Below are 27,733 nucleotides of genomic sequence, written 5' to 3'. Positions count from 1 at the left end.
TGCTCTACATGTATGTCACCAGTGTAGGCTACACTCACACACATCATCTGTCCAACACTAATAGTATGTGAAGCAAGCATCAGTACCTACTCTCCTTATAGGACCTTAATTGCATGTCAGACATTGTGCTGGGATTTACTCGTATATTTAGATGTGAAATACCAGGCGATGGCATGAGGACTTCTGAACGCCTCTAAGCTTCTTGCACACTGTCAAGGTTGGTGGGCTTCCCTTCCCCCGCTATACATACAACATACACATGAACCCAACGACCTCTCTCCTCACCATACCTAACAGGCTATGTCCTTGTTTGATAATACTTGTCTTTCAACATAGACACAACCGTCTAAAGTCATATAGTAACCTCAACACCAGGTGAGCAAACCTACCCCTCCTATTGTCACGACACAGGAAGGTTAACCTTTGGTAATTGTAAACCAAGGGAAAAGGTTTCTGTTTGTGTACGTATGTTACAGGCACCAAGTCGACAGAAAAGGCTTTACCTCCCCCCACTGCATTCCTCTGCAGCACATGAACTCAATGAACCTCCTCTGGGTTCATGGGTGCTGACGACCACCCCCCTCATTTCCATCTCTCCATCCCCCTTTCTCCCATCCCCCACCTGGAAACTGTGTTTTTTTTTTCCTCTCTGTCCTCTTCTCATCTCCCTCCCTCGTATTGACAAGCTTGAGAATTCAATAGCACACCCGGCTTTAAGAGTACACCCATGGATAGGGCTTTCACTGATGAATTGGGTCAAAGTGCCATGCATCACATTGGAAGTTAAGCTGATCCATAATTTGAGAGAATTAAGCAATTTTCAGATGAGCTTCTCAGAGTGTAGACTGCATAATGCAACTCCTAAAAGAATTTATTTTTCAATTTGCAATTATTAGTAAAGGTGCTGTAAATATAGGCGACCGCTGGAGCTTGAATCCTCAATTGACATGTGGGGTATAGAACAACGAAGGAGTATAAATAGCCTGCGGTGGTGTTTTTTCTGCTAGATGGAAGTTGAGAAAGCTTTGTTTTTTTCCAGCAGGTTGGACATCATATTTTTAATGTTTCTCTGATGACCCTTAGCTGGGGCACACATATGTGTAAAGGCTGGCTCACAGTGAAAGCATGCAGGAGTTCAGGTATGGCCTAATGAATACGCAGGTCCTGTGAGAGATAGACACCACAACAGAAAACTGATCCACCTGAGGCAAGACAGAGGCCTAAAGAGAGAACTATGTAAACTGTCTACCCACTCTGTGTGTATGTGTGTGTGTCTGCAGAGGCCTAGCCCTGTATCAGATTTCACCCGGAAACCAGGACAGCTGGGAGACAATTACACATTGCTGTCTCTCCTCTCTCACGTGCGCCGCACCTGTCTGTCTGCCTGTCTGGCAGTCTCTCTACCTCCATCCTGCTCGCTCTTAACTAAATTAAGTTTAGTTCCCATTACCGACATGAAAGTTGATCATTTTTGACAAAGCGCCAAGATAAGATAAGATCAACCATTTTAATCAGTCCCATTTGGCCATGTATGTGTGTAATTGTATGTGTGCCTAAATGCCTGAACAGTATAACATCTGCTTTCTCTCTCTGTCTGTCAGTATTGCCAAAACATAAAATTCAACCAACAAACAGTTATATCATCACGTTTATTTCATCATATGTCTATATTAAACAGTCAAATTTAATGCATACCCTCCAGTCTATAGCAGTGTAAAAACAACTTCAAAATGTCAATCAGCCCTAAGAAGATGGCCTTATTGAGATGTACGTGATGATGGTCTTGCTGAATCAATTTCATAATTGTCCCTTGTTAGCAGTCATACCGTCTAGAGCAGTGCTCTACTTCATGGAAAACATTAGTTGTAGCCCTGTAGAGCAAAAAAAACCCCAAAACGTTATATATACGGCAATTAGGTCTACATTGTGGAAACCACCGCAGCAACGTCGATAAAAATCTGTCATGTTCCATCTTGTGCCAAGAGCCAAAGTGTTTTCCTCCGCTCACATTTGCCGAGAGGAGACATGTGCCCGGCAGTATAAACAGAGGGCTCTTCACATGTCGAACTGATGATCCGGTGCAGATTTGTGAATGAAACCGAGCGGCCACGCCCCCTGCAGAGATACAACCAACGGCGCTCGAAAATCGATTTTAACCACGCCCCCTGCCCGGCCGAACGACCAATGAGAAAACAGCCCAGGTTGTGTCTGTTGCATAATGTTGCTCAAGCGCTTCACGTTTGAGCGGGCCGGTACACGGTCTGAAAGGATGGGGAGAGAGACAGAAGAGATGGCGAACAATAAAGTATTTGTCATCAGTGGCTGCGAATTGTGTAGGCAGAGTTGTGAGTTAATGACTTAAGTATCTATCATCAGTGAACCTTATTATTGCCAAGTAGAGTCGCAGACCTGCTTTATTATTATTATTGTCATGATGGCAATATTTAACATTACTCCCGAAAACGGATGTCAGTGATGTGACAACGAAATTGCCTAATAGGTTACAGATGGGCCGCGGATTTTTTTTTTCTTTTCTTTTCTTTTTTTTTTTTTTATAGCTGCTAGAGAGATTATCATTGTTAAACATATACTGAAATAATATTTGTATCAGATGATAAGCTAGTATGACAATTACATCTTCTCTGGGCGTTGAGAGAAAAATAACCGTAAATAATAACAAAAGTTAATTAAAGTGGAATACAAATAAATATTCATAATTTTTCACCTATAGGCCTCGTGAACAATAACAGTCCATTTATTTATCTGTCTGTTCATGATGTAAATCCACCCATCCATCCCTCCATTCTTCCACCCACCAACATTTATTTTGGTAAGCACCATAGAGTAAACTCAGTACTCCACAGCACTCCCGTGTTGAAACTTCCGTAGTTTTATTTTAGTGTTTGAATTCTATTCTGGACTCCAACATGTGATGTAATCTAGATCAAGAAGAGACTCTTGGCCGGATTGCTTCTTGTTGTGAGGGGTGAGAAATCAGCCCACGATATGTCACATGGAGAGGGCTCCCCCTAGTGTTCAAAAATCATAACGTTTAAAAAAAATCCTCCATAGCATCAAGACTTGGTAAAATTCTGTTTATGTAATCTTTTTGTTTGAGACTTAAGCTGCAAGCAACTGCACACCTAAGTCTTTGGTAATCCATAGCCAGTCTTTGTGCATACTAACAACAAAAAAAAAAAATAATAAAATAACTCATGAAATGATGCAAGGAGCCTATGTGTATCTAATGCTCAGATATTCTTAAGGCAAACAGACATTTCATCATATCACACTTTAGAGGATGATGGCCATTGTTGGCAGTACAGCTATAGCACGGATGAGGAAGAAAACAACAAGGGGCTTCTCAGAGTGAAAATAACAACAATATAACTGGCAGAACTACTGTGTATATATAATACATTCATCTTGCTTACCAATGTGATAGGTCCTGTCCTCTTCCTTTCACTCTTTTTCTCTGTTTTTTTCACTTCTGGTGCCTCATATTTAACAATAATAAATACGAATGACATGTATTTTGTCAAACTGGAACAATGTCTGTCTCCTCATCTATCAGTGAAAAAAAGGATTCCTATTTTTGGAAGCTCAGATCTCACCACACAGATTGGCATGTCAGACACTTCTCCCATTTGGCTTTGTCTCTTGCCATCTCTGCATCACTTTACCTCACCGTCCATACCCCCAACTTTCTCCCTATTCACTACTCTACTATTTCCCATGCAGTACCCCCCACCCCCGGGCTTTCTCAGCTCCACATTCTCTCTCTCTTTCTCTCTCACCCTCTGTGTCACCCTCCCTTTTCAGTAAGCAACACTGGAATCATTCCCACTCACTAGTCCCACTTTGCACCCCCCCTCTCCCTTTGCTCTCTTGATTCTCTCTGTTTTCTAATTTCTCTCTCTCTCTCTCTCTCTCTCTCTTTCTCTCCCTCTCTCTCGCTCTCTTTTCCCTCACACTTTCTCTCTCTCTCTCTCCATCTGTCCCTCACTGAGAACCGCACTGGTGTCCTGTATGCCAGTGTGGAGCCAGCATGTAACATCCACACTCAGGCTGTTAAAGTGAGCTGTAGCAGGTGGGATCGGTGGAACCAGTTACTCTGTTCCTCTCTTTCTCTCTTTCCTTTTTTTTCTGTCTTTCTCTCTCTCTCTCACTCATTCACTCTTCATTGCTCCTCATCTTTCCGTCCACTTTCATTCATTTCTGTGTATGGGCGAGGAGGGCTAGCATGGACTCTTTAGGTCTTTTTCTCCCTCTCATGCTTCTGTGTTGCCAATGGACAGCTGTCCCAGCTGCTGGTAAGATCTTCATTAACATAATAATCAGCATCATGTGAATCATGTTTTTTTTTTTTTTTTTTTTCTTGCTTTAGTGTTGTAGAGCATTTGTGTGTTTCAGTGTAAGCCTCCAAGCACGAGTAAAATCCAGTCATACTATTAGAGAAATTCAGTGTATTGACAAATGTGTGTTATTTACTGTGGAGTTATATTGGGATGGCATTAGGAACCACAACTGTAGCACATGCAATATTAGACTTAATGAACACATCAAATTTTATAGTGTCAAAGGAAAAATATGATTTATGCATGGAGTCTCCCAGTTATGATACCTTTTTACATCACCACTTTCTGGGTGAAAATCAAAGTTTGAATCACTGTGAAGTAAAAGAAAAAGACTTGGATGAAGGAATAACAAGATTTCCTCTTTTTAAATCTTTTTTTTAGAGGAAATTTACTGGACCTACACTGGTAAGTGCAACTGTCTGAGCGAAAAGCAGATACAAAAGTGAGAGAGCACACCTTCTTTTCTCCTGACTTCACTGTATACATGTTAACCTTATATTTCCAAATCATTAGGACAATTATGAAAGCTAACTTCAGTAGGATGTGTATAATTTCCTGTACCCCCAGCCCCCCACCCCCACCCCTCTGTTTTCCTGTCTCCCACTCTCTGTCTGTATTAGTTACAGTTCACCAAGCTGGCATGAGCCGAACAGTCACACAGAGATGATGAAGGAGTAGAGAAAGAGAGAGAGAGGGAGAGAGAGAGGGAGAGAGAGAGTGGGAGAGAGAGGCAGGTGCATTTGGATGAAGCACAGGGGAGAGCGTGCGTTTTGGACAGATAGTGGGAGATGGGACGGGATGAAGCCGAAGGATAGTAAAGTAGTGCCCTGTGATTCAGCTGTATTGTTGGAGCACACAATAACCTATGTGTTTATTGTATTGTGGACACACACTAGCAGCCTATCCCGTGGACAATGACATTGTGGTGATGAATGGGCACACACACTGCCACTCTCTGTATGTATTCAGTAAAGCGGCACCGCTGTACATACAAAACACACACACCAAACTGTCGTGGCTGTGCCAGGAGCAAACTGGCATTACACTTTGCCGGCTTACAGGGCTGCAGAGTCCACAGCACAGTAACACGTGGTGCAATCTCAAAGCAGGAGCCAAACACCGCTATAACATGCAAAGCAATTCTTTTAAAATTTAGTTTTGTTTGTTGTTTTTTTGTTGCAACACTGTCAGCATTTGAAGTTGTTATGAGGCGAATGGCTCATCCATGATCCATACAATGCATGAATTAATGAATGAGGCCCAGCACTGGTGGGAGAGGCATGTTGTGTGTGTCATAGCTTTGTGTGCTGCTGAGTTGTTAGTTGAAGTGGAAAGACACTTTTGATAGGCGCAGCATTTTGTCACACAAAAATACAGAATTCAATGTTTTCAGAAATGGCAAATGCTACTTTCTCAGAGAGAGGTGAGACAGGGTGTTAATGCAGTAACGCAGCTAGTTCCAAGCTGCATTACAATCCATTTTCTTCATCATGAGCCACAGAGATTTTTTGTCATTGCTTGAGTATGTGTCCGTGTGTGTGTTTGTGTGTATGTGTGGCTTTGTTCCTTGCTGTATTCAGGACAGGGATAGCATGCTATGAGAGGTAGCGCAGCGCAGAGGGTCAGAATTTTCGGCCTCTGGTTGCCATGGCGACCTCCATGACGACCAATGGCGGGGGGCGCGGGACACGCTTTTGAAGTTTGGTTGTGGTGCGGGGCTCGCAGTGGAGTGGAGCAGGGGTGTGGTGGAGGGGGGTACAGAGCAGATTAGATGTGCAAGGTGGGGGGTGCAGGCAGGCATGGGGAGACCGGCGGAAGAAGGGATGTGTATGTATGCATCACTAATGTAATGTAAAACTCATTCCTCACTGAAGAAACAGGCTCCGGAGTGTGTACGCCTGTGAAACAGAGCGAGGGAGAGAAAAAGAGAGAGAGAGAGGTGAATTAGGGGCATGGCTGTGGCCCATATTGGGTTTACAGAGGAGGATTCGCTGTCGATTGTTTATTCTTGATAAAAGTGTTATGGAGTCCCATCCAAGCCATTTAAGACTGTACATTGTCCATTACACAGTACAAGCTATATGCCTATGCCTTCTTACTTTTTTATTTGTCCTTCCATGTAAGCATAAGCATGTTATATAAAGAAGTACATACAGGAAATAAATTTGTTTTTTTCTTCTTTTTTCTTTTTCTAAAAAAAAAACAAAAACAAAAAAAAAAACATGTCACCAGCATGCCTCTTTTCTGTAGCCTTCGTCTCCCCGCAATTCAAATTCAGATTCTTTCACTCACTTGTCAGTCTCCTTTAGACTCTTTATTCCAACTTTCTTTTATTATTCAATTGCACAGACAAGTCTCTTTACTCAGTGTACCAGCGTCTCACTCACTCTCCCCTCCCCACTTTCACTTACTTGTCCAATCTTACTCTGTCTGCCTGCCTTTCCACATAGTTCTTTATGTGCCAATCTTTGTAAAAGAATGGATGAAGAGTTAATTTCCAAAATGTAGCTATTTTTTTTTTTTTTTAAGAATTCAATGCACGTCACTAATAATTATTTACAGAATGTTGTCCTCCCAGTCTGTCAAGTCTTACCATGTTGTCCACAATAAGCACTGCTTTAGGTGCATTATTTTTTATTTTATTTATTCAATTATCAGGTTTTTAAATGCTTGAAGTCCAATTCAGGGATGAGATTCTTCATTTTCTATTTTTCATGTAATATTCAGGTGAGTCTGATACCTTTTTAGAGCCGGATAAAACTGGAATATGTGATTTTATCCTCCAGTTCAGACTATTCAAACATCAGAATAAATTTAGCCATTTTACATTTTGCCGAACAAGGAAATCTCTAATGAGGTGCAACAGTTACGCTTGCTTCCAACACAGTGTTATTAATTTTCAGTGTTACTGTCAATAAAAAAAATAGGAGGAATATCTGGAATAAGACAGATCAATCTGCTGGTGTCAGGAAAAAAACACATAATTCAAGAATGACAACACAATTTCATTTATAGTCAAAACAAGTGATATTCTCTCACTCCATGGACAGGCTTTTCCCACGTTTGATGAAAAATAACATTTCACGACTCACACTATGATTTTTCTTCGAGTGATATGACTCCCATTTGGTTAGTATTGATGGCAACCAAATTTTTCCACCTGTGCACATTGCTAACCCAAACATTTTAATTTCATACTGTTATTGGACAACTTTCCATATTGTATGGAAACAGGACAAGATATCTGTTAGCTCATCCTTGAATCTTAGCACATCAGGACACCAAACAACAGCCAGACAGCAGTGAGCTGACACCCTACATAGTGTTTTTGTTGTGGTCAAGCTGAAATGTGGATAACAAAGTGTACAACTATTATACTGGTCTAGATTGCCTTTTATTAACATGTTGCTGGAAACCGCTCATGCCTTGGTGTTTTTAATAGTAGATTTGGCTGATGTTCCTATTATAGTGAGTGCCACAACAGAGTTAAGCAGTAGATGATGTATAAAAAGATTGTATATGTGGTGATGGATACCTGCACTCCTCCATGTTTGGCTCTTACTAATATAGGGATTGCAATTTTCTTTGCACCACAAGAGTGATAGGTGAGGGGTGTGCATATTACCTAATATTTCACAGACAGAGTTTTGAAGTTGTGCTATGCAAAATTGCTGAGGGTTGATTGAAGTTAGGAGCCCTTTAGACTCAACTGACAAAAATGTAAAAAGAAACCCATAATTTGATAATTGAGTCTACATTGTTCTCATTGCCCATCTAACTCATTTATAGACTGCATGCTTATTTCACTTGCCATTTGTGCCTGAAGGGTCCACACTTCAATCGCACCTCTGATATTTTGCATAGAGCATATTTAAAATAACAGGCCTTTGTTAGAGGGGCAGTCATGGCCTGTTCTAATCTGTTTATCTGACCCCAGGCGTGTACACTGAAACTTTGTGCTTTTTAGTTACAGCCCATGGGGATATGAACCTGTAGAACACATTGAGCAACACTTCTCTAGCATAATTAGAGACTGATCAGTGAAAACTTATTAATGGATGACTGGAAGCCAGCGGACTGTGTGATTGGCTGACATCACTGTTTCTTTCTTCTCCCCAAGGCTTGGTGGGTCAGTCTGAGTGGTCAGAGTATTTCCCTGACTGTGGAGGCACTTCCCAGTCCCCTGTTGACGTGGTAACCACCCAGACCAAATATGACCCCAGTCTGAAACCTGTGACCCCACTGGGCTACAGCCAGCACGGCAACAACCCCTTTACCATTTACAATAATGGACACACAGGTAACTATGGCAACCGCCTGATCTCCAGCTCACACTCTCTCGGGTGTACTAGCAACCTGACTATCCTGTCTGTTTATGTTCTGTGGCCTCCTCACAGGTAACCTGGCTGCAACCTCAGGGCAATGTTTTTTGCAAGGCTTTTGATAAATCAAATAAAGTAACAAGTGGCAATATTCAAAAAATGTTTGCCTTTTTATTCACTGTTTAGCAAATTGTAGTTCTCTTAAACTGCCTGCCTACCATTTCTTGCCTAGTTTTTTTTCTCGCTTTTGTCACTCTGTCTAACCCAGAGACAAAAATAAACTCTGTTCTCACCCTTTTCTCCATCAGTGGTGATTGAGCTGCCAGACTGGATGGGCCTGGGGGGGCTGCCGTGGCTCTTCACAGCCGTACAGATGCATCTCCACTGGGGCAGCGGCGGTCCGAGTCATGGAGGCAGTGAACACACCATCAATGGACTGAGTGCAGATGCAGAGGTATGTCTAAATATGGGAGTGTTAGCAGTAAGCAGTGAAGTCCACCTCTGATGAGCAGAAGACGCATCAGGATCAGGCATAGCTGAGTGAAGACCAACAGCAGAAGGGGTTTGAGGCCGACTGCTGTGACGGTGATACTGCATGGTGCTTTTCTGCAGAAGAGAACATTTTATAATTTGACATATCTGCATTTGCCTGAGGCAAAAAAAATTAGATCTAGCACAACGACCAAGGTAAAACCAACCTAAAAATAGATTTTTGGTGTCTGAGACAAGATAGACATCTCAAAATGAAAATGAGGCTATAGTCAAATCAACAGGCCTTGTGATTGTCTAGAGGGGAGGAAGAAAAATATTTGACCTAAAAGCAATAATGTCAGTGATGTGTAAATGTAAAAGATTGAAGGATGCAATGTTTCTGACATAAAGTATAATATTTTGTTTCAGAAATTAATAATACGACACTGTAGCTGTACCAAATGTTATATTTCAGGTATTAGAATGATCAGAATTAGAATTACTTTATTTTTCAAGGATAATAAATATGCAGAGACCTGATTTTGGTTTCGTGGTGCCGTGACTTCCTGACAACTGGTAGCATAAACACACACTGATCCGCTTGGTATAACACAATAGGACTGCAAAATCAGGCTAATCAACGAGGATAAAACACAGACGGTCATCTACTTATCACTTCACATATCTAGACTCAGCATTATTCTGTGCACTCAGAATAGTGAACAAGTGAGGGAGATTAAAGGTCTTGTGCCGAGTAGACCCCCGTAATCTGTTCCCACAACAAAATTCCTCACAATTGAGTATAAATCCTGTAACTGAACTAGAGTTGGGCTAATTACACCCTAACTAAGTGCAGCAAACAGGTGTATTGTTTTTTATCTGATTTGAATCAAACCTGGCAGATATTTGGGGGTCAAGTCAGGACATTTGCTATTGATTTTTTTTTTTTCTCTTTTTCTGGTCTTTTTCTCCCCAATCCGCCTGCTCTAAAAAGTTACCTACACAGACTTTAACATCTTAAAATAGAAAAAAAAAAATCTGATGGATTAGGAAAATATCATATTTCAACTCGGCATTCTCCACATACGCACATGTTGGACTAAAGGTGTAATTTTTTGGAATCATGGTCAGCTAGTTGAGATCTATACTCTCAAACTTTTAGGGAGATAAATTTGCATTTGGGCATCTGTCCGTGTGTGTGTGTGTGTGTGTGTGTGTGTGTGTGTGAGTCACATTTCAATCAAAACTGCTCAAAAATGCATGACATAAATTCCATTCAGGTTCCCCCTATAGATTAGATGATCTGATTAGATATTGGAGCACCTTGCTGCATAAATCTGCATATTAATGAGTTTCCTCAAAGCTGTAACTCCTTAATACAGAGTTCATATTAATAGTCTTCCTCTGTGGTATGTTGGCATGTTGACATGGAAATATTTGCCAGTTAATGCATGAATTAGCTTGATTTGACACTATAAATATAACTTTGTTTGTTTTTTGTTTGTTTCTTTTTCATCCTGTCTTCCCTCATTGTTTGTTTCTATTGCCATAATCACTCATGAACACTTTCTCTCTCTCTCTCTCTCTCTCTCTCTCTCTCTCTCTCTCTCTCTCTCTCTCCCTCTCTCTCTCTCTCTCTCTCTCTCTCTCTCTCTCTCTCTCTCTCTCTCTCTTTCTCTCTCTCACACACACACACACACACACACACACACACACACACACACACACAGTGTTCCAGCTGAGTCAGCTTGGATCCCTGTTCTGGTTTGTTGTGGGATATGTAGGGACTCTGAGCACCCCTCTGTGCTGATAGAGGGATGCAGGGATAGAAGAAGAACAGAAAGCGAGAAAGAAAGTGCATGGGAACAGTGCTGCTGATAGAAAGGCAGTAGTGGCATGAACTTTAGAGGGGAGAATGGGGACAAGGAGAAGGACAAGGAGCGAAGGTAAGGGGGCTCAGCGTCTCACTTCCTGCCCATCTGTCACTGTACAGGTATGCCAACATGCCGGCGCCCCCAGGAGTGACTTGGAGTGGAAAAAGGGAGAGCAGAGTTAAGCAGATTAAAGGCAGAAAAAAAAAACAGCCAATAAAAAGAAAAAAGAAATGAGTAAAATGATGGAGAAGAACAACAATTGTTAAGAGAACCTGAAAGAGCACCTGGTCTCATTACATAATTCAACAATTAACGTCTTTCTCATCCACATCAGTCCACCTCCCTCTGCCTCATTTCTCCTCGGTCATTCACGCAGAGGGAAAATCCTCCATGTTGGTACACAGCACTCCCTCCTCCTGTCCTTTTTATAGTCTGTCCTTTTCTGTGTCTCCTTCTGTTTCTCTCGCACTGCAAACTGTTTTATTCATCGAAAAAGAGGCCAGTGCATAGCCCACTCTCTGTTTCTCCTACTCTTTCTCTCTTATTCTCATTAATATGAATGGACAGACGAAGCCTGTTCTCTCTTCGCTCACACAGCTCCATGTGGTGCACTACAACTCAGAGCTCTACACCGACCTGTCTGCGGCCATGACACAGAGGAATGGCCTTGCTGTCCTGGGGATTCTCATTGAGGTGAGAACACACACATGACATTAATTCACTCTTTTCGGATCAATTCGATCACTGATTCTTTGATTTTCTTAAATGTAATAAGCATTCAGCACAGTCTTGTGGGTTTTTTTTTTTTTCAGACAGGTGAGGAGGCCAACCCGGCTTTTGACAACATCCTCAATTACCTGAGCCGTGTTCGACATGCAGGTAAGACAACTACAAATATCTGAGACAGCTGTAGCGTACACATTTATCCATTGACTTGATTGACTGATTGATTGATAGATTGAAACCTTTATTTATTCTCAGGAGACAGTTGAGGTTTCTTTCTTTTACAATGCCGCCGAGATTACACTTTGAAATAAAACAACAACAAATAAGATATACCTCATACATTATAATGACAGGAAATACACATAATAAACCGTTAATAAAAGTTATAAAACTGGCATATGAAGAATATGGATGCACCTGGACTTCAGATAAAATAATTACAATTAGAAACACAGTGGCTGGTGATAATAGAGTTAAATTCAGCATAAGAGGGTAGAATTTCCAGTTTTAAGGTGCTTTGGAGAGCATTCCAGGATTTTGGGCCATCATGAGAAGAAGCAGTCTTCCCCAGTTCTGAGCTAACCCGGGGGACTCTAAGAAACATTAAGTCATTTAAAGACTTAAAGCAGAATAAGGGTTAAATTAGTTTCTAGCCTAATTTATGTATAATCAAGCATTTTGGGGAAGTTTATCTTCCAACAAATTGAAGAAAAGTTGTCATTGGTTCAAGGCAATAGTGACTTGACTTGGACACTCCTATGATGATACTAATGTTCAGCTCCAGTTTTCCTTTTGGACTGATTGAACTGAGAGTAAATTGACTCTCCACACTCCCCATTTCATCACATCAACATACATGTGATGACAAGTGGCAGTCCAAAAAAAAAAAAAAAAGGGGAATTACATGAATCTAAAAAGCCGTTCTTTGTAAATCAAAACACAAAGTGGCAGAAACAGAAGACAAAGTGGTGGTTTTCTTTCGATGTCACATATTTCAGACACTAAGAGGATAAGTGTCTGTGTTTGTGTTGTAATCTGTTTTGTTTTAAACGTCATATATTGTGTTTCTTCCTCCTTATCTCCACTGGCAGACCAGAAAGTTTCCATCCCAGCTTTTGACATCCAGCTGCTGCTCCCTGAGGATTTGGGTCGCTACTATCGCTACAACGGCTCCCTCACCACCCCGCCCTGCCACCAGAGCGTTTTGTGGACACTCTTCCACCAGAGGGTTCAAATCTCAAAGGCACAGGTGAGATTCGGAGATGGATTTAGCGATGGAGGTGGAGGTGGGGTTCACTGGTTTATCATTATCATTATAATCATCATCAAACTATAGTCTAGACACAATATGAAATCGACAACACCAACAACATAACACAGTAAATAAATGGTGGAATTACACCGTACAGAGACACCAGTGTGCAATCAATTTGTCATTAGTCATCATGAGTCATCAGCAGAAGATATAAATGTTTATATGGAGGAAATTTATCTGCTGACCTGTTAAGTTAAATTAAGACATGCAGTTCTTAATTTCTTTATAAAGATGGCTTTGCTACTAGTCTGGGTTAAAGATAGAGGCAGTTTGTTCCATTCATGCATTGATGTACACATTACCATTTTTATAAATGCTTTGTATTTGGTAAAGGTAAAGTAAATCTAAACATAAATGAATGTTTAGTGTTATGATCGTGTCTTTACTGTGGTGGAGGGAAGATACTGGGATCAGTGAGAAACCAATACAGTGATGACTGTCAGGACCAGTCCCGTTTGACTGGAAAAACTCACAGTGGAATATTTAATCTAATTTTAAATTCTTTTTTATATTGTGTATTTATATTATACATATGTGTTTGCAAGTTCCTTGTTTTTGGCTTCCTAACTCCCTAACTTCCTAACTAAGTCATGAGTTAAAAGCATTTACTAAACTGATAAATGCTGCATTGAGGTCATACTGGAGTAAGAGGACGAATGGAATCGGAAGGATGGGAATTGGATCTCACTGCTCCAAGTTGAAAGAGCTGACATCCAAATCATATTTACTTGAGTTCAAAGTAAACCATCACCAAATTGCAGCGGATATTTCTTACATTTTCCTTAATAGAGCTGATCAAATTAATGTGAATATGACTGATAATTTGGATTTTTTTCTCTGGATTGCCAACATCAGTGGATATGCTGCCATGTTTGCCACCTGTGTTGATACCCTTCTGCAAGTCATGATGCCAAGTGGGAGTTATTGGAGCCAAAATAAACAAAATCCCTCCTGTCAACTTGTATTTAACACTAGGAGGCTGACATGAACATTTTTTCCCAACACAAAGTCGACAGCTGATATTTATGGTAATTCCGGTGTGACATGAATGCAGCATAAGAAATGTGTTTAGCTTATTGATGCAACAGAAACCCTTCCTTCTTGTTATATGGATATGAATTATGAATTTGTATTTATAAAGAAAAAAGAACATCCTAAAAATCATGATTAAAATTCATAACCAGCTCCATCCCTACCTGCAATACTCAATACATCTACCTCCTGTGTTCACATTAGTGTAGAGTTAAACATTGCATCGCAGCATACAACAGTTTTACATAAACAGCAGTTCATCCATTCATTGATTCAGCTAATAAACGCATGCCAACATGACAAGGCATTTGCTCATTGAACATTTTGTCATGTTATCTAAATTCACCCAATGACCTTTACCACATTAGAGCTGCTGCTCATCTCTAACTGTTCGGTACTGTTTTGATCAACTTATAATGTCCAAGCAGCAAGGAAACTCATTTATTTTGCAGTGTAACTCTCCCTCCTACTCCTTTCCCCCTCTCCTCCCCGCCCCAGCTGCTGAAGCTGGAGACGGTGCTTTACTCCAGCAAGGCTCAGGATCCGGACAGAATGCTGCTGCAGGACAACTACCGCGCAACGCAGCCGCTCAACCACCGAGTCGTCTTCTCTTCCTTCACCGCAGGTCAGAGACAGAGGAAACAGGAGGCAGGCCGAGCTATCCAAGGGTTTTCATAACTTTCATAACATGACTTGTTTCCCTGCTTTGTAAAAGGCTGGTCTCTTCCAGTAAATCCAAGGCACAACATGGTCGCCTATTAATGAGTAAAAAGGCTTTATTTTGCATGGGAAAACATTAAAAAAAAAAAAAAAAAAGCATTGCAACATAGCAGTTTTCATCAGAGTCAGTTGCTTTTTATTCACAAGACAACTGTGGTCTGCCTTCAATTTATTGGAAGAGGCCGGCCTATTTACACTTGAGAATACACAGTTAATGCAAGGAGATGGCCATTCCACACAGCAAATGAGTTGTGATCCATCCAGAGAGTACCTGTACTGACAACTGAAGATCCAGCAGCGTTCACTTCCTTTGCTTTTCATCTGCATTGCAACAGCTTTGTTCCAGAAGTAGAAATCCACCCGTTAAAAGACAAATATCATGCCCGCTCCAATATTAACAGCCTGGCATGAAAGTCACGGCAATAGTTTGGCAAAAAATGAAAACTGTCATGTGTTCACCCCTGTGCCAGCTGAAACACAGGTGAGGTCTCTTTGCTATACAGCACACTAGCACAACTCTGTAGCTGCCTTCTCCAAAACAACAACTGAACACAAACCACTTTTTAGAGTTGCAAAAATGACACCAACATTGATCCTCTGGAGCCAAACAATTACATCCTGAGGGGACTACATGAGGACTGGGTGCAGGTTAGCGTGGACTGTTCTGCTGTTCTCAAAAGTGAAAATTTGCCTTAAAGAACAGTATAAACACAGGTCTCTTCAACTCATGATGTGATCATTCAGTGTCAGAAGACTTGGACCATGCTGCACATGCTGTATGGCGTTAGTTGGTTGTCATTTATTTTCGCTGTTTTTGGAGCTCTAAAAAGCTGCACCCACTGACTTTGGTTGTTTTAGAAAAAGCTGCTACCGAGGTGTGCTAGCTGCCTCTCTGTATGTCGTATGGAAAAGGCATTTCACTTGTGTCTCAGCTGTCGCAAAGGAGCGGAAATAATCACATTTTCATGTCAAGGTGAGCTGTTCCTTTAAGCCCATAGTGGGTTATGGTTCATTTTAACAGATTTGCTCATAAAATAGCTGATATTTCAGGATGTCAGGTTTTCAAATATTTCCAATAGTATTTTTCACTAAATAGATACACAGCATTTTAGAATGAAAGCCTAATAATGGCTAGTAATGCATTATTGGAATATTTTTGTTTATCTTTTTTAGATACAAATGTGCCCTTTCCAATCTGCTGTCTTGCATCCCTATAGCACGGCCATGTTGGTGGAGTCCAGAGCAAACATGTTGCTCACAAACCTAATCACAGTAGCAGGCCAATGGGCAGGCACGTCAGCAAAAGTTGGCATTTAGCGCAAGCCATGTACAGAATGAAAAGTGGAATGTGGGGAAAATGTGGGAATATCAAAAATTAGCAATCACTTTGTGGGAGAGAGAGCTACAGAGAGAGTGCTGAGAGAGAGAGAGAGAGAGAGAGAGAGAGAGAGAGAAAGGGGGGCAAATAAGGGGAACAGCCGTGTTTGTTTGCGAGCTGATTAGAAAAAGGATTTGCAAAATCTAAACACTGACTCCATTGTTATCACGCGAGTCTAAAAGAGAAAATGGGAGAGGAAAAAACAGAGAGAAGTGAAAGAGGGAGACGGAGTGACAGACAAAGACAAAAGAGAAAGAATTTGTGTGAAGTGCTCATTGTAGTGAGTGATTGAACTGGAAGGCCTGTGATATCAACAGTGTTTGCAAAGGCAGCAGTACTGAATGGGCATTTTAAACACATTTCAATCAGCTGAACATCAAATTCTGTTGAGATAAACCAGCAAATGATTTGTGATATGAACTGCGTGACACGGACTGATGCAATCTCCTGTGACTGTCTGCTAATTTTTGTTCAATCTTTTATGTGCTGTAGAATCAGGGAAGGAGTTGACTTCTGGTAAGAACCGCATTTTTTGTTATAGTCAGACTCTGATGTTACTGAGCATCACAAAACTATTTTGGTATTGAGATCTATTTTGGTATCAAGATTAACATTAGTGCTGTATTTTTGGAAACGCTTGTGTCTCACATAATAATAGAGACATTTCAGTGTTGTCCCCCTCTCATGCCTCTTTATGTCTCTCTGCACAGGTGAAGTCACTGCTATAGTGATCGGAGTCATGTGCGGCTGTGTGGGTCTGGCAGTCATCACTCGCTTCATTGTGAAGACGATACGGTAAGGCTCCGCGCTGCTCCTCGGTCACCCTGGTGCCCTGTTTGCCATTCTGTTTCTGCTCTGACAGAGGCAACAGCCGTCACTTTTGAGATCCAACATGGCATCCAGTCTCCTCTCATTCTCTATCCTATCTCTTGGCAGATTTTTTACACTCCTCCGCAATGAAACAGTCGTGGTAAACAGGTGGCATACCTGATCACAACTAGCACTGACCTTGTTGTGTGTGACCTCTAAAAACTGTACTACTTTTGCTTGGCAGGGGATGCCCTTCAGCGCAGATCTTGGATCAATTAATGCCATGATAAATGAAGTATATGGTACATGATTTTAAGCCACTGATTTTGTCATGACAGGAACAGTTTTTTTTCAGTCTACCATTTCATTTCAATGTAAAATCACCATAAAGAGTCTTGGCACCCTCAGTTATTTGTGTGCAAAGGACATTTGAGATTTTTGTTGAAAGTCTGATAGACAGAAATGTGAATGATCTGTCCAAGAGGCTTTGGCCATCTCTCTGCCATGTAAGGTTTCACCAAAAAAAAAAAAAAAAAAAAAAAAAAAAAAAGGAGAAACTGAACCTAGATCAGCGCTGTGGGCATTATGAACCCCTCTGGCTTCTGTTGCAATAACATGATTGTGGCTCTGTCTCAACACGCTATAATTACTTTGTTTCATAATTACCACTGATTACTGAGAGGGCAAGGTGGGTTTCTTTTGCACCCATGTGTGTCTTACCAGTCAGTGACTGTGGAAGGTGTAATCACAGCTGCTCTGACACAAGCTGTCATTCTACCTTCCCATTGCTTTGATCTGGGGTTCCCAAACATTTCCATGTCACAGCTCCCCAAAAAGCGTCACATTAGTTTTTCATTGTTATGCTGCTGGTGGGGAGATACATGCATGGAGAGTGAAACCTCTAATGATGTTTCTGTCATTAAATGTGATAACAGCAAAGTTACACTATTCTTGAAGTCACTGGGGGTCCCTGTGGAACCTTGTCAGGAGCCGCTGTGGGTCCCTCACCCCCATTTTGGGAACCTCTGGCTTCCATGATGTGAATCAGCCCTGTGCAATTGCTTTAAAATGTCATCCTTAATCCATCCACCCTTGAACAACCGGGGAGGGAGAAGGTGTGAGGTTTTGAAACATTTGCACGGTCTCTTTGAAATTTTGATTCTGTGATTTGCTTCTTCCTGTTTCTCAGTCACGCGATTCTGTCTTTTGATCTCATGACAGCTCTACCTCTAGCTGGGACGTCCTACCCAGTAACCGGCCTGCTCCCATGCCAAGGTCACCCTTCAAAATTATGACCTTTGACCTCAAATCCTTAACCTCACCTTATCAGTCTTACAATCCTGACCATGCCCCTTTGCTGTTAACCATCCATCCAAACTGACTTCTCCCCTTAGCTTCTAACACAACTATTAGTGCATTAGCATTGTTAAATAACTCTTGTTAAATGGTAGTGGTTACATTTATAGGCTTATGATAGGAAACCTTGAGAACCCTGTACTTGAGAAATAATTTCAAAGCACTGAAAATATAGTAGTGACAGTTTTTTTCCCCTTTCCGTTCTTTTTCTTTCTATTTCTGTCTCTCTCACTGAGCAAACATCACATGTTTTCCTATGGAATCCTAATCCATTCTTCAACCTGTAAAGCTTCAGTGATTTCCCAGACTGACTTGTTTTTATAGTGATCTTCCTTATCCTTGTTTAGTAAGCCTGGCTTCCAACTTATCTACCGACGTATCTTTCTATGGGTATATGCATAACTTGGTCTTGGTGGTTTATTACCTTTTTTGAGAAACATACCCAACACTGATGCTCGACATTGTACTGATGCCCACACAAACCTCAGTGTAATTTTTAGCAAATGAGGACCTCTGCTGGATAGTACACCACACTACACTGACACCAAGAGATAAACTGTGTGGTCACCTTTGCAGTGTCAGTTGTTGTGTTTACCGTGCTGACAGTGTCTTCTGATGTTTCAGGACGAAGGAGGAAGAGAAAGACAAAGAGCAGAAGCAGGATGTGGCTCTCAATTCCACCTCGGACGCAGGACAGAAAGAAGAGCCATCGCCGTCTCCTCAGACTGAACCCTAGCTCATCGGAGACCCTTCGTGGTCCGTCTCAGAGCCATAGTCATACAGGCCTTGCCCAGACACTTGCACACACATGCTTCCTCCCTCCTGTCGCTGGCGCTATCACTGATCTATGTCTTCTTAGAGGTCTGAAAGCAAGGCAGCACATCCACTGATCAGTCACAACAAGTGGCAGGGAAAGCCAGTTTGTGAAGACTGAAGGGAGGAAGGGAACTAGAAACAGGGTTGTCCACCTGTGCTGCCCTGCCTACTTGTACTACTGTCTTGATTTTTTTTTTTTTTTTTTTTTTTTTTTTCAACTTGAGTCATGTTGGCACTTGGTACCAGACATATCCTAAGTTTGCACAAGGAGAGCTTGGTGTAAATATAGCCGTTCTCTGGCTCTGAATCCTGTGTTTGCCTGTGCTTGCCTGTGCAATGCCTTGGATGCATGAAATGTGTTGTAAATACTTGTGGAAATATTTTGTTTCTGCCACGTTTTGCTACTATTTTATCTTGCCTTGAAATCAACACTGTATGAAATGGTATATTTTTTTGAATTATTTTCCAGAGAAACGTTATTATTTTCTATTCAGAACGGAAGTACATTGGCATGAAAACACAGTAATCAATTGGGAGGCCTAGATGGATGTGATATACAGTAATAATGTAGTTTGTATACGCAAAAACACGGCCCTGCGCTCAAATCAATATATTACACACATACTGTCACTGGCGGTGCTGTATTTCTGTTCAGTAAGATGATTTGGTCCCATATTTCTTTCAGTCAGCTCTGTATACGTGTTCAAATTCTGCTGTAAATAGCTCCTCAATGTGTACGACACAGTAAAAGTCTTGAAAGTCAGTGTCTCTTGTTGTTGTCCAGAAAAGAGAGGGGGCGGGAGGGGGGGCTGCAATATTCACGAAAAAAATCCCCAAATTATTCCCTAAACTTCCAAAAGGGCGTGCCGTGATCGGTGTCTGGAAAACGCTTCGACACATGCAGCGATACCAAGTAAGTAAACGTGTTTGTATTTTTCCTTATTAATTTCGGTTCACTGATTGCTTTTCTCAATAACAGGCACATGTACGAGAAAAATAGTGCATTTGCTGTGATCTTGGCTTATGTGCTTTTCTTTGCTTTTTCTTTGCTCCTCAAGGTCTAGACTACAAATACTCCTCAAACCCTGAAAGCCTTTTGCATAAAAAATAATGTCTCGATAGGGTCACGGTGCTCTGTTTATTATGAGATGACTGAAAATGATGGAAGGATGAATAGGCAGATAGATAGATAAATACATACATACATAGACAGACAGACAGATGCAATTCAAATGACTACAATGTTACAGAAATACAGTGGCATGCAGCCACTAAGTGACCTGTCATGTATCTTGTTGCCATAGAGACATTTAGCCAGCTGGTGCAAAAGCCTTGAAATTCCTTAAGCAAACACAATACCTTGCCCACTGCTTCAATCATTACACAGCCCTCCAGCTTGTTAGGCTATGCTGCCTTCAGGCTACATGGTGCAACTTGAATGCAACTTAAAGCTTCATTAAGCAACTGATGTTACATGCTTTTTTTTTTCTTTTTTTTTTTTTTAAGTAAAATAACCAATTGCAGTGTGGGAGTTGTTTCCACCATGCAGTGTACAGAAAGCCGGTTGTTATCTCCTTGTTGTAGCCCCTGATCCATCTGAATGAGCACCCCCTCTGCCCTCCTCTTCAACTTCATTTAAGGTGTCTCTGAAACCGCATATTCTGCAGATAGTTGTATTTCAGACAGTCTCAATTCTGGGAGTGCCTCTTTTGATGCAATCAGCACTGCGGTGACAGAAAATTCTGGGAGTGCCTCTTTTGATGCAATCAGGACTGCGGTGACAGAAAAAGTTCATTCAAACCAGCTTACCTTGTAGCTGAAATATCTGCAGCTTCACCATATTTTCAAATTGGAGCTTAGAGACAAAATAGCCCAGGTAATCCAACAAGACCCTGTGAGAGTGAACTCTATCTTCCATTTCCATCTGAAAAATTTAGATAGAGAATTTTTTCACCTTAACTTTCAGTTTTATATAACCAAGATGTCTGTTTACAAATGTAGGTTGACTTCTTAACCCAGTAGCTTACAGCAGCTTTAAGTTGTGTGCAAGTTGCACTAGTTGTATTGGAGTTCCTAGGAAAATCATTCAGTGACATAATCCTTAATTGGGGCTGTGTTGTCATCTGGTGTACTCTTTTGTTGGGGTAAAGAAAAAAGGCACTAATCATAATTGAAGTTTTACACTACATAGAAGTTGTGACTAGTTGTGTGTTTGTGTGCGTAGCTACTGACTTCATCCCTCTGACATCTCCCTCATCTCTCTCATCTTCCCTGGCAGAGCAATATGATGCTGCCCTCTGCTTTTCTCTCATTTTCTGCCTACCTGTTCGTCATCCACCTGGCCACTGCCAACTCATCTCCATGTCTACCAGCTGAGTTTGTTGACGGCTACACTGTCTTCCTGAAGCGCCACCTGTCTTCTGATGTCCCTGCCAGTCTAAAGTATGAGGCCTGGGAAAAGTACCTCAAGGAGCACACAGACTGCGACCAGTCCCTCCAGTCCTTCCTCTCCCCTTCTGACAGGAACCGAGTGGAGAACATCTGCACGCCGGCTGCAGGGAAGGTGAAGACAGAATGTAGCGCTGTCAGGGATTTGATGCATTAGGGCAGTTTTTTCCACAATATTTTATTTTGTGTGGTGTCTCATAGCATTTTACTGTCAGGCTGGCCATATAGCCTAATGAAAGGCTCGGTCAGGCACAAAACTTGGTCATGCGTTCCACGTGCATACTGTTTGTCATTATTCCCCTTTAGCAAGAGAGTGGGAACTACTGCATCAGCAAGAACAACTTCACCTTCATCTCTGTCAACAGTGAACTGGGCACCTGCATCGTCAGAAATGTTGCTGTAGTCACCCAGCACATCATCGTGGCCTGTGACATGGTAGGGCTACGTCTTCATTCACTGAGATTGCAGCACATACAGGGAGCAGCAGCACTTCTTGCAATTGACTCGCCCCGCTTTGCTATTTTAAGAGTCCTCCAGTCCTTCCTTTTTCTTTCATTTTTTTCTTTTCTTGGTGTTATTGTATTTTATGTATGTGTGTGGTGGTGTATTTGTAGATGTATGTATACATGCATATAAAAATGTGACTAGGACAACTGAGAGTTCTTTAGCTGTTCCTCCTGACCTTATAAAGACTTTTTTTTCCTCTAATGACTTCCAGGATTCACAACAGTAATCATATAAAACGCTTTGTCTTCCTCTCTCTGTGTTTCTGTATGTGTGTACTCAGGTGGGTCACGCGTGCGTTCCAACCCATCTGGAGGAGAACCGAAACAACCTGGTGCCCAGGCAGGAGGACCCAGACTGTGTCACAGCTGGCCCTATTCTGGCACACAGCTTCATGATAAGAGCTGCAGGCCAGCTCTGTCTGCTGGCTCTGGCTTTCTATTACTTAATGGCCTAAACATTGAAACTCTGATTGTTTATCTTTTGGCAAAGACAGTCAAGAATTAGGGATGAGGCTTGCAGTATTATACAGTATTATCACTGTAATCATCATTGTATCATTTCAGATTGTTTGACAGCACATCAGTATAGGGCCAGAGTCAGTGCTTGAGAGAGAGAGATTGAGAAAGTCAGAACAGAAACATCAGGAGGAAGCTTTCTAGTTATAATTTTGCTTTCTGAAAGCAAAAACAGTTTGTTTCAGGGTTCTCACTTTTTGAAACAGGATTCTGTAACAGTAGTATTGTCTGCTCTCAAGTGATGACATAATGGTGACTTTATTTTGCTTTATTTTTGTAATTATTTTGTATTAAATTTTGTATTGACTATCAAATATATTTTCTACTATTCTTTACTGACACAGACTGCACACAATGTCAGAGGCCAATGTATGCACTACTGCAGTTTGCTGAGCATATTAGTTTAGTTTATTAAATTTATTTATATCATGGACCATGTATAAAATAAGTTAATCACAAAGATAAAAACAATAAAACACAAAGCAAACACCCACCCACACACGCACACACACACACACATAATAACACACTTCATATTTCATAAGATAAACAAAGCAGTATATAAATATCAAAATATTACATACATATATCCAAAAGTTGTAAATACAGGTCGTCAAAATGCAAAATTAGTGCTGACAGCACTGTTCACTCAAACTAAATTTTTTAACTTCACGGGAGGAAATATGGAAATCTGTACAGCTTTTCAGATCGACGGAGCTTATTTTTGTACTTTCAGTGTATATAGTCAGTATATATATATATCTATCTTTGTGTCTGTCCCAAGATATTTTCTAAGCTCTGACAACTAAAACAAATGTGGTTTCTTATTTACTTAATTAGACACAACTTATGGGAGCATGAAGCCAACACAATAAGCAATGACTTTCAAATAATGATAGAAAGGACAGTGGATCATTAGTAGATCACAAAAGGTCTAGAAATATCAGTGCTGAGGCACACACACACACACACACACACACACACACACACACACACACACACACACACAATATACACTCACACACTGGACATCCAAATATAGCGCCCCACTAGACCTTTAATATCCACGGTAGTAACTGGATCTCCATCTGCCGTGACGCATGCGCAAAAGCCCACCCATGTGGACACAGTTATGTAATGCAACTCTAAACATACGCACGCCCTCTCACACTCACAGGAAGCGAAAATGTGGAACCGGTCACAAAAGGACATAGAAATATCACACAGCTGGAGCCTCTGCATCACACGGATACTTTGTCTGCTGCTCTCAAAACAAGGTAGGGAAGTTCTCTCATCTGCCAGCTGTTTGAAAAAGGGCATCTGCCAGCTAGTCGCACTTTCACAGACTACTTGCTGAAACATGCACAGAGGGCTGTGGCACGATGAAGTCCTGCTTTGTGTACTTAATGAGTCATTGCATGCTGGGGTTTGTCTGAAAGGCTTGGAGAAGGGGTTTGTCTGAAAGGATCGGAGAAGCTATAAACTCTTTAAAAAAGGTACACAGCACCCATTTACTGGATTATATGCTATGAAATGCTTTTATATGGCTGTGAAAGAGTAGGAGCTGTAATGGAGATTCAGCAGGCTGTAAAATTTTATTAGAATGACAAGTAAGGCTTTTATCTTGCCTGACGAGTGTGTTCTTTCTTCCAGTCCAGGATGGCTAATCTCAGGGCACTTCTCTCGCTGGCTGTATGTCTCTTGCTGAGTCAACAGACAGTGGCTAAGAATGACTCTCCCTGCCAGAAATCAAAATGGAAGACTGCTTTTGACACCTTTGTCAAGCGGCACATTCGCTCAGGAACCCCAGATTCTCTGGATCAAAACGAATGGGAGAAGTACATCCGGAACCACGGGGGCTGTAACCGACCCACCCAGTCCTTCCTCCATCCCAGTGACCTGGACAGGGTGAAGGCTGTGTGCACGAGCGGAGGGGGGAAGACCTACCAGGAGAACCTCTGCATCAGCCGGCAGCCCTTTAATTTTGTCACAGTGAGGAGCGAGCCGGGAACCTGTGGCATCAGGAGTATCCATCGAGAGACCAAACATCTGATCCTGGCCTGCGAGGTGCTGGACAACCAGTGCCTGCCGGTCCATTTTGAGGGGAACCCTCAGAATGCAAAGCCTGATAACAACGCCAGGGCCTGCCAGCAAGGGAGAGCAGGCGCTCCCAGCCTTAAAATGACCTGGCTCTGGTTGCTCTCTATTTTTGTTGTTTTAATTTATGGCCATTAACTGTCCTGTGGCACAACTTAAGAGTCCTTTGTTCAGTCATGTGCAATCATATTTATTGGAGGTATCTTTTTTTATTGGATGAACTAAATGGGAGATTGGATTTTTAGTAAAGTAAGTTTGCCAAAGATGTTGAGCAAGTGCTCTTTTTATGCATGGTACGGTACTTTGCTTACAAGAAAAATGTTGTAAAAAGTACTGAAATTTATTTTCAAAAGTTTTTGGTTTTAAAATTATTTAAAAAATCACCAGCAGATAATATCATCATCATATCAGTTTTGTGGCTGGATTTTAAGATAAGTTGAATATTTAGAGTTTTTTTTTTTTTTTTTTTTTTTTTTAATTGTGGTTCCTTACTACTATGGAGCACATGTGCATGAACAAAACCACTTGTATTTACAGGAATACTTGCAAATATATTTACAGTATGTTGTAATAAACTAAAATCTGACCCAAGAATTGACCCTATGATCTGAAAGGTTGGACGTATGTGATCACAGGGTATGCGGTCTCACTTTTACTTGAACCATCTTACTGGCCGTCATTTCAGTGTGCTGCCTCTTCAAAATGCACTTCAGCTTTACTATTAGTTTTTAGTTCCTTTCACCAGCTGTGAGCTTGAAGCTTGTTAAGTAGCCTAGATGAAACACAATTTGCTGGAAGTCCTCTTCAAAATGTGTGGTTTCACATTTTAAAGAAATTTCCCCATTTTACTTTTGTTATCATTGACTTGTCACTTACAAAAGAATTATTACTCCCTGTGTTTCATTGTTATAGTTTAACTCTACTTTTTAGCATTGTGTTGTTTTTTTCTTTTCATATTTAGCCGTCAGCATGCATTGCATTGCATTTCAAAGTATTGAATGTGCCAAACAAATAAAATTTGATTTGATTTGATTTGTGGTTTCTAAATTTGACATCATAATCAGTCTCTCTCTCTCTTTGCCACACAATCTAATCTACCAGTTGCAAAAGAGATAGAAGATCTACCTTTCAGTGAGGGGTGTTATGCATTTCCCTGGTATTCATCTGAAGCTAAGTTAATGTTGCAGCTAAACAACTAAGTATCTCTCCTACTACACACACACGCACACACACATGCATACACACAGTAACAGTTTTCCAACATCTTTCTGACAAACGTACAACTCACTTCTCATCTCACCTTTGACTGCACCTTTCCCTGCGGGTCTGTGTCTGTGTGAAACACTGACTACAATAGTTTGATCACGTACAACAGGACAGAGTTTCACATGCTCAGACATGAGGTTTCAGTGCTGGAGACTTTCTCACCACTAGGTGGCAGGAGAGTTTCTTGTTGGATCAGGAACAAAGTGAGGCTGTTTTGTTGGGTCGAATGGTCAAACCTCTGTCAAGATGGAACACTGAGTCTAATCTGTTTTGAAAGACTTGTTTGTTTGTCCCCAAAGTTGTTTTTCTCCATCTTAGAGATTCAATTTCACATATTACTGTTCTGCAGCCTACAGTTATTTTTGAACATATCTGAACCCACCCAAATATCCTGAAACCAGATCCCCAGTCATCAAAGCTGCTCTGACTCTGCTATCAAAGCTGCTGACTTTCCTATGGAAAAATAAACCTCAAACATACAGCACCCGTTATCCACAACCCCTACAAGACCTGGTCCCACCCAAGACAATCACAGATGAACCTGGGGTGTCCACATCATAGTTGTAATCCCTGATTTCTGCCAGTGGATCTCTTTGAGCAGTTGCAGCACAATACTGCGCCAAAACTGGAAAATGCAACACGAAACAGATTATAGACAGGAAGCACAAATCTACAACACTAATCTAAAAAACTGGACTGAAAGAGTTAGAAGCTGAGCATTACAAGCGTTGGTGCTACCTGAATTTACATGGAGCCAAAAAGCAGGGCAATAAGCACAAAACCTTACAGCTTCTGGTAAGAATCATGCATCATCAGGAGGAATAAAGGGGTAGGGAATGTATTGTCACATGGTAACACAGTTCAGAGATGAGTTCAGGTGTCTCCTCAAAGACTGTGCATGTTTCAGAAGCAGCATTTTGACTGCTGATAAAGCAGGCTAAAACAGCAGCTCAGCCTACTGCTGCGGACCTTCAGCCTCCATGAATGGATGTAGAATCAGGTAGTTAGAGCACCTCTTTCACTATACCTACCTATGATTATTGTTATATACTTCAGCCTCCGTTTGACTTTATGCATAAAGTCAAATCAGGCCAGTAAAATAACCAGAACACCCTAACTACCTCTGACTGAACTGTACAGGCGCTCAGTGGTGAGGAAAGCCACCCTCATCACTGAGGACCCCTCCCACCCCCTGCACCACTCCTTCATGCTGCTGCCATCAGGCAGACGATACAGAACCCCACTGGCCCGGAAAAATATCTACAAGAAATCATTCATCCCCTCTGCAATAACTGTTTTAAATAGCACAAAATAGGCTGCACTGTTCTTATCTGTTGTTGTGTGTGAATGTGGTTGTTAGTATGTTTTTTGGGTTTTTTTTTTTTTTCTTTTTTTTTTTGTTTGTGATGAAGCCGTGTCAAAGACAAATTTCTGTTTTTATTGAAGAACAGACAATAAAGTTTCTATTATTATTATTATTATTATTATTATTATTATTATTATTATTATTTCATCTTTCTATACCATCTTTTTCCTTATCCTACTCTGTGGTTCATGCTTTGTTTTTTCCACTGATGTTAAGCTTTTTAATGCCATGCTCCCTGCCTGAGCCACCATATCCAGGTTTGGAAACATCCCACAGAGGCCTCTAGGGGGCAGCAGGGCTCCAGCAGTACCTGCTCTGTGTTATGGATCGTTCTGTGTGACTGGCCAAGTGTGACA

General features: G+C 41.3%; 3 protein-coding genes across 5 annotated transcripts; all 3 read left to right on the top strand.

Moving 5' to 3' along the window:
- The first annotated feature begins 4,007 nt into the window (after nt 1-4,007).
- On the top strand, nt 4,008-19,941 carry ca14 (carbonic anhydrase XIV). Of its 3 annotated transcripts, XM_030072411.1 has the most exons (13): nt 4,008-4,313; nt 4,740-4,763; nt 8,479-8,658; nt 8,989-9,134; nt 11,623-11,718; nt 11,838-11,904; nt 12,843-13,000; nt 14,597-14,723; nt 16,689-16,712; nt 16,907-16,991; nt 17,133-17,174; nt 18,228-18,281; nt 18,987-19,941. In XM_030072411.1, the coding sequence occupies exons 1-13, from the start codon at nt 4,244-4,246 to the stop codon at nt 19,096-19,098; spliced, it is 1,185 nt and encodes a 394-aa protein (XP_029928271.1). In that variant the 5' UTR covers nt 4,008-4,243; the 3' UTR covers nt 19,099-19,941. The 3 variants fall into 3 exon arrangements, with proteins under 3 accessions (XP_029928271.1, XP_029928272.1, XP_029928273.1); XM_030072412.1 differs by lacking the exon at nt 17,133-17,174; XM_030072413.1 differs by lacking the exons at nt 17,133-17,174; nt 18,228-18,281.
- Nucleotides 19,942-20,043: 102 nt separating this feature from the next.
- Nucleotides 20,044-22,891, top strand: LOC115373828 (uncharacterized). Its single transcript, XM_030072414.1, has 4 exons — nt 20,044-20,091; nt 21,457-21,741; nt 21,933-22,061; nt 22,414-22,891. Exons 1-4 carry the CDS (start codon nt 20,077-20,079, stop codon nt 22,585-22,587), a joined length of 603 nt encoding a protein of 200 aa, XP_029928274.1. The 5' UTR covers nt 20,044-20,076; the 3' UTR covers nt 22,588-22,891.
- Nucleotides 22,892-23,757: 866 nt separating this feature from the next.
- LOC115373829 (angiogenin-like) lies at nt 23,758-25,766 on the top strand. The gene is made up of 2 exons (XM_030072415.1): nt 23,758-23,925; nt 24,302-25,766. The coding sequence occupies exon 2, from the start codon at nt 24,308-24,310 to the stop codon at nt 24,881-24,883; it is 576 nt and encodes a 191-aa protein (XP_029928275.1). The 5' UTR covers nt 23,758-23,925; nt 24,302-24,307; the 3' UTR covers nt 24,884-25,766.
- Nucleotides 25,767-27,733: the final 1,967 nt, after the last annotated feature.

Source organism: Myripristis murdjan, chromosome 16, assembly GCF_902150065.1.
Source record: "Myripristis murdjan chromosome 16, fMyrMur1.1, whole genome shotgun sequence".
Taxonomy (NCBI): domain Eukaryota; kingdom Metazoa; phylum Chordata; class Actinopteri; order Holocentriformes; family Holocentridae; genus Myripristis; species Myripristis murdjan.
Note: the sequence above shows the minus strand (reverse complement) of the source record. Positions and strands in the feature narration are given on the sequence as shown.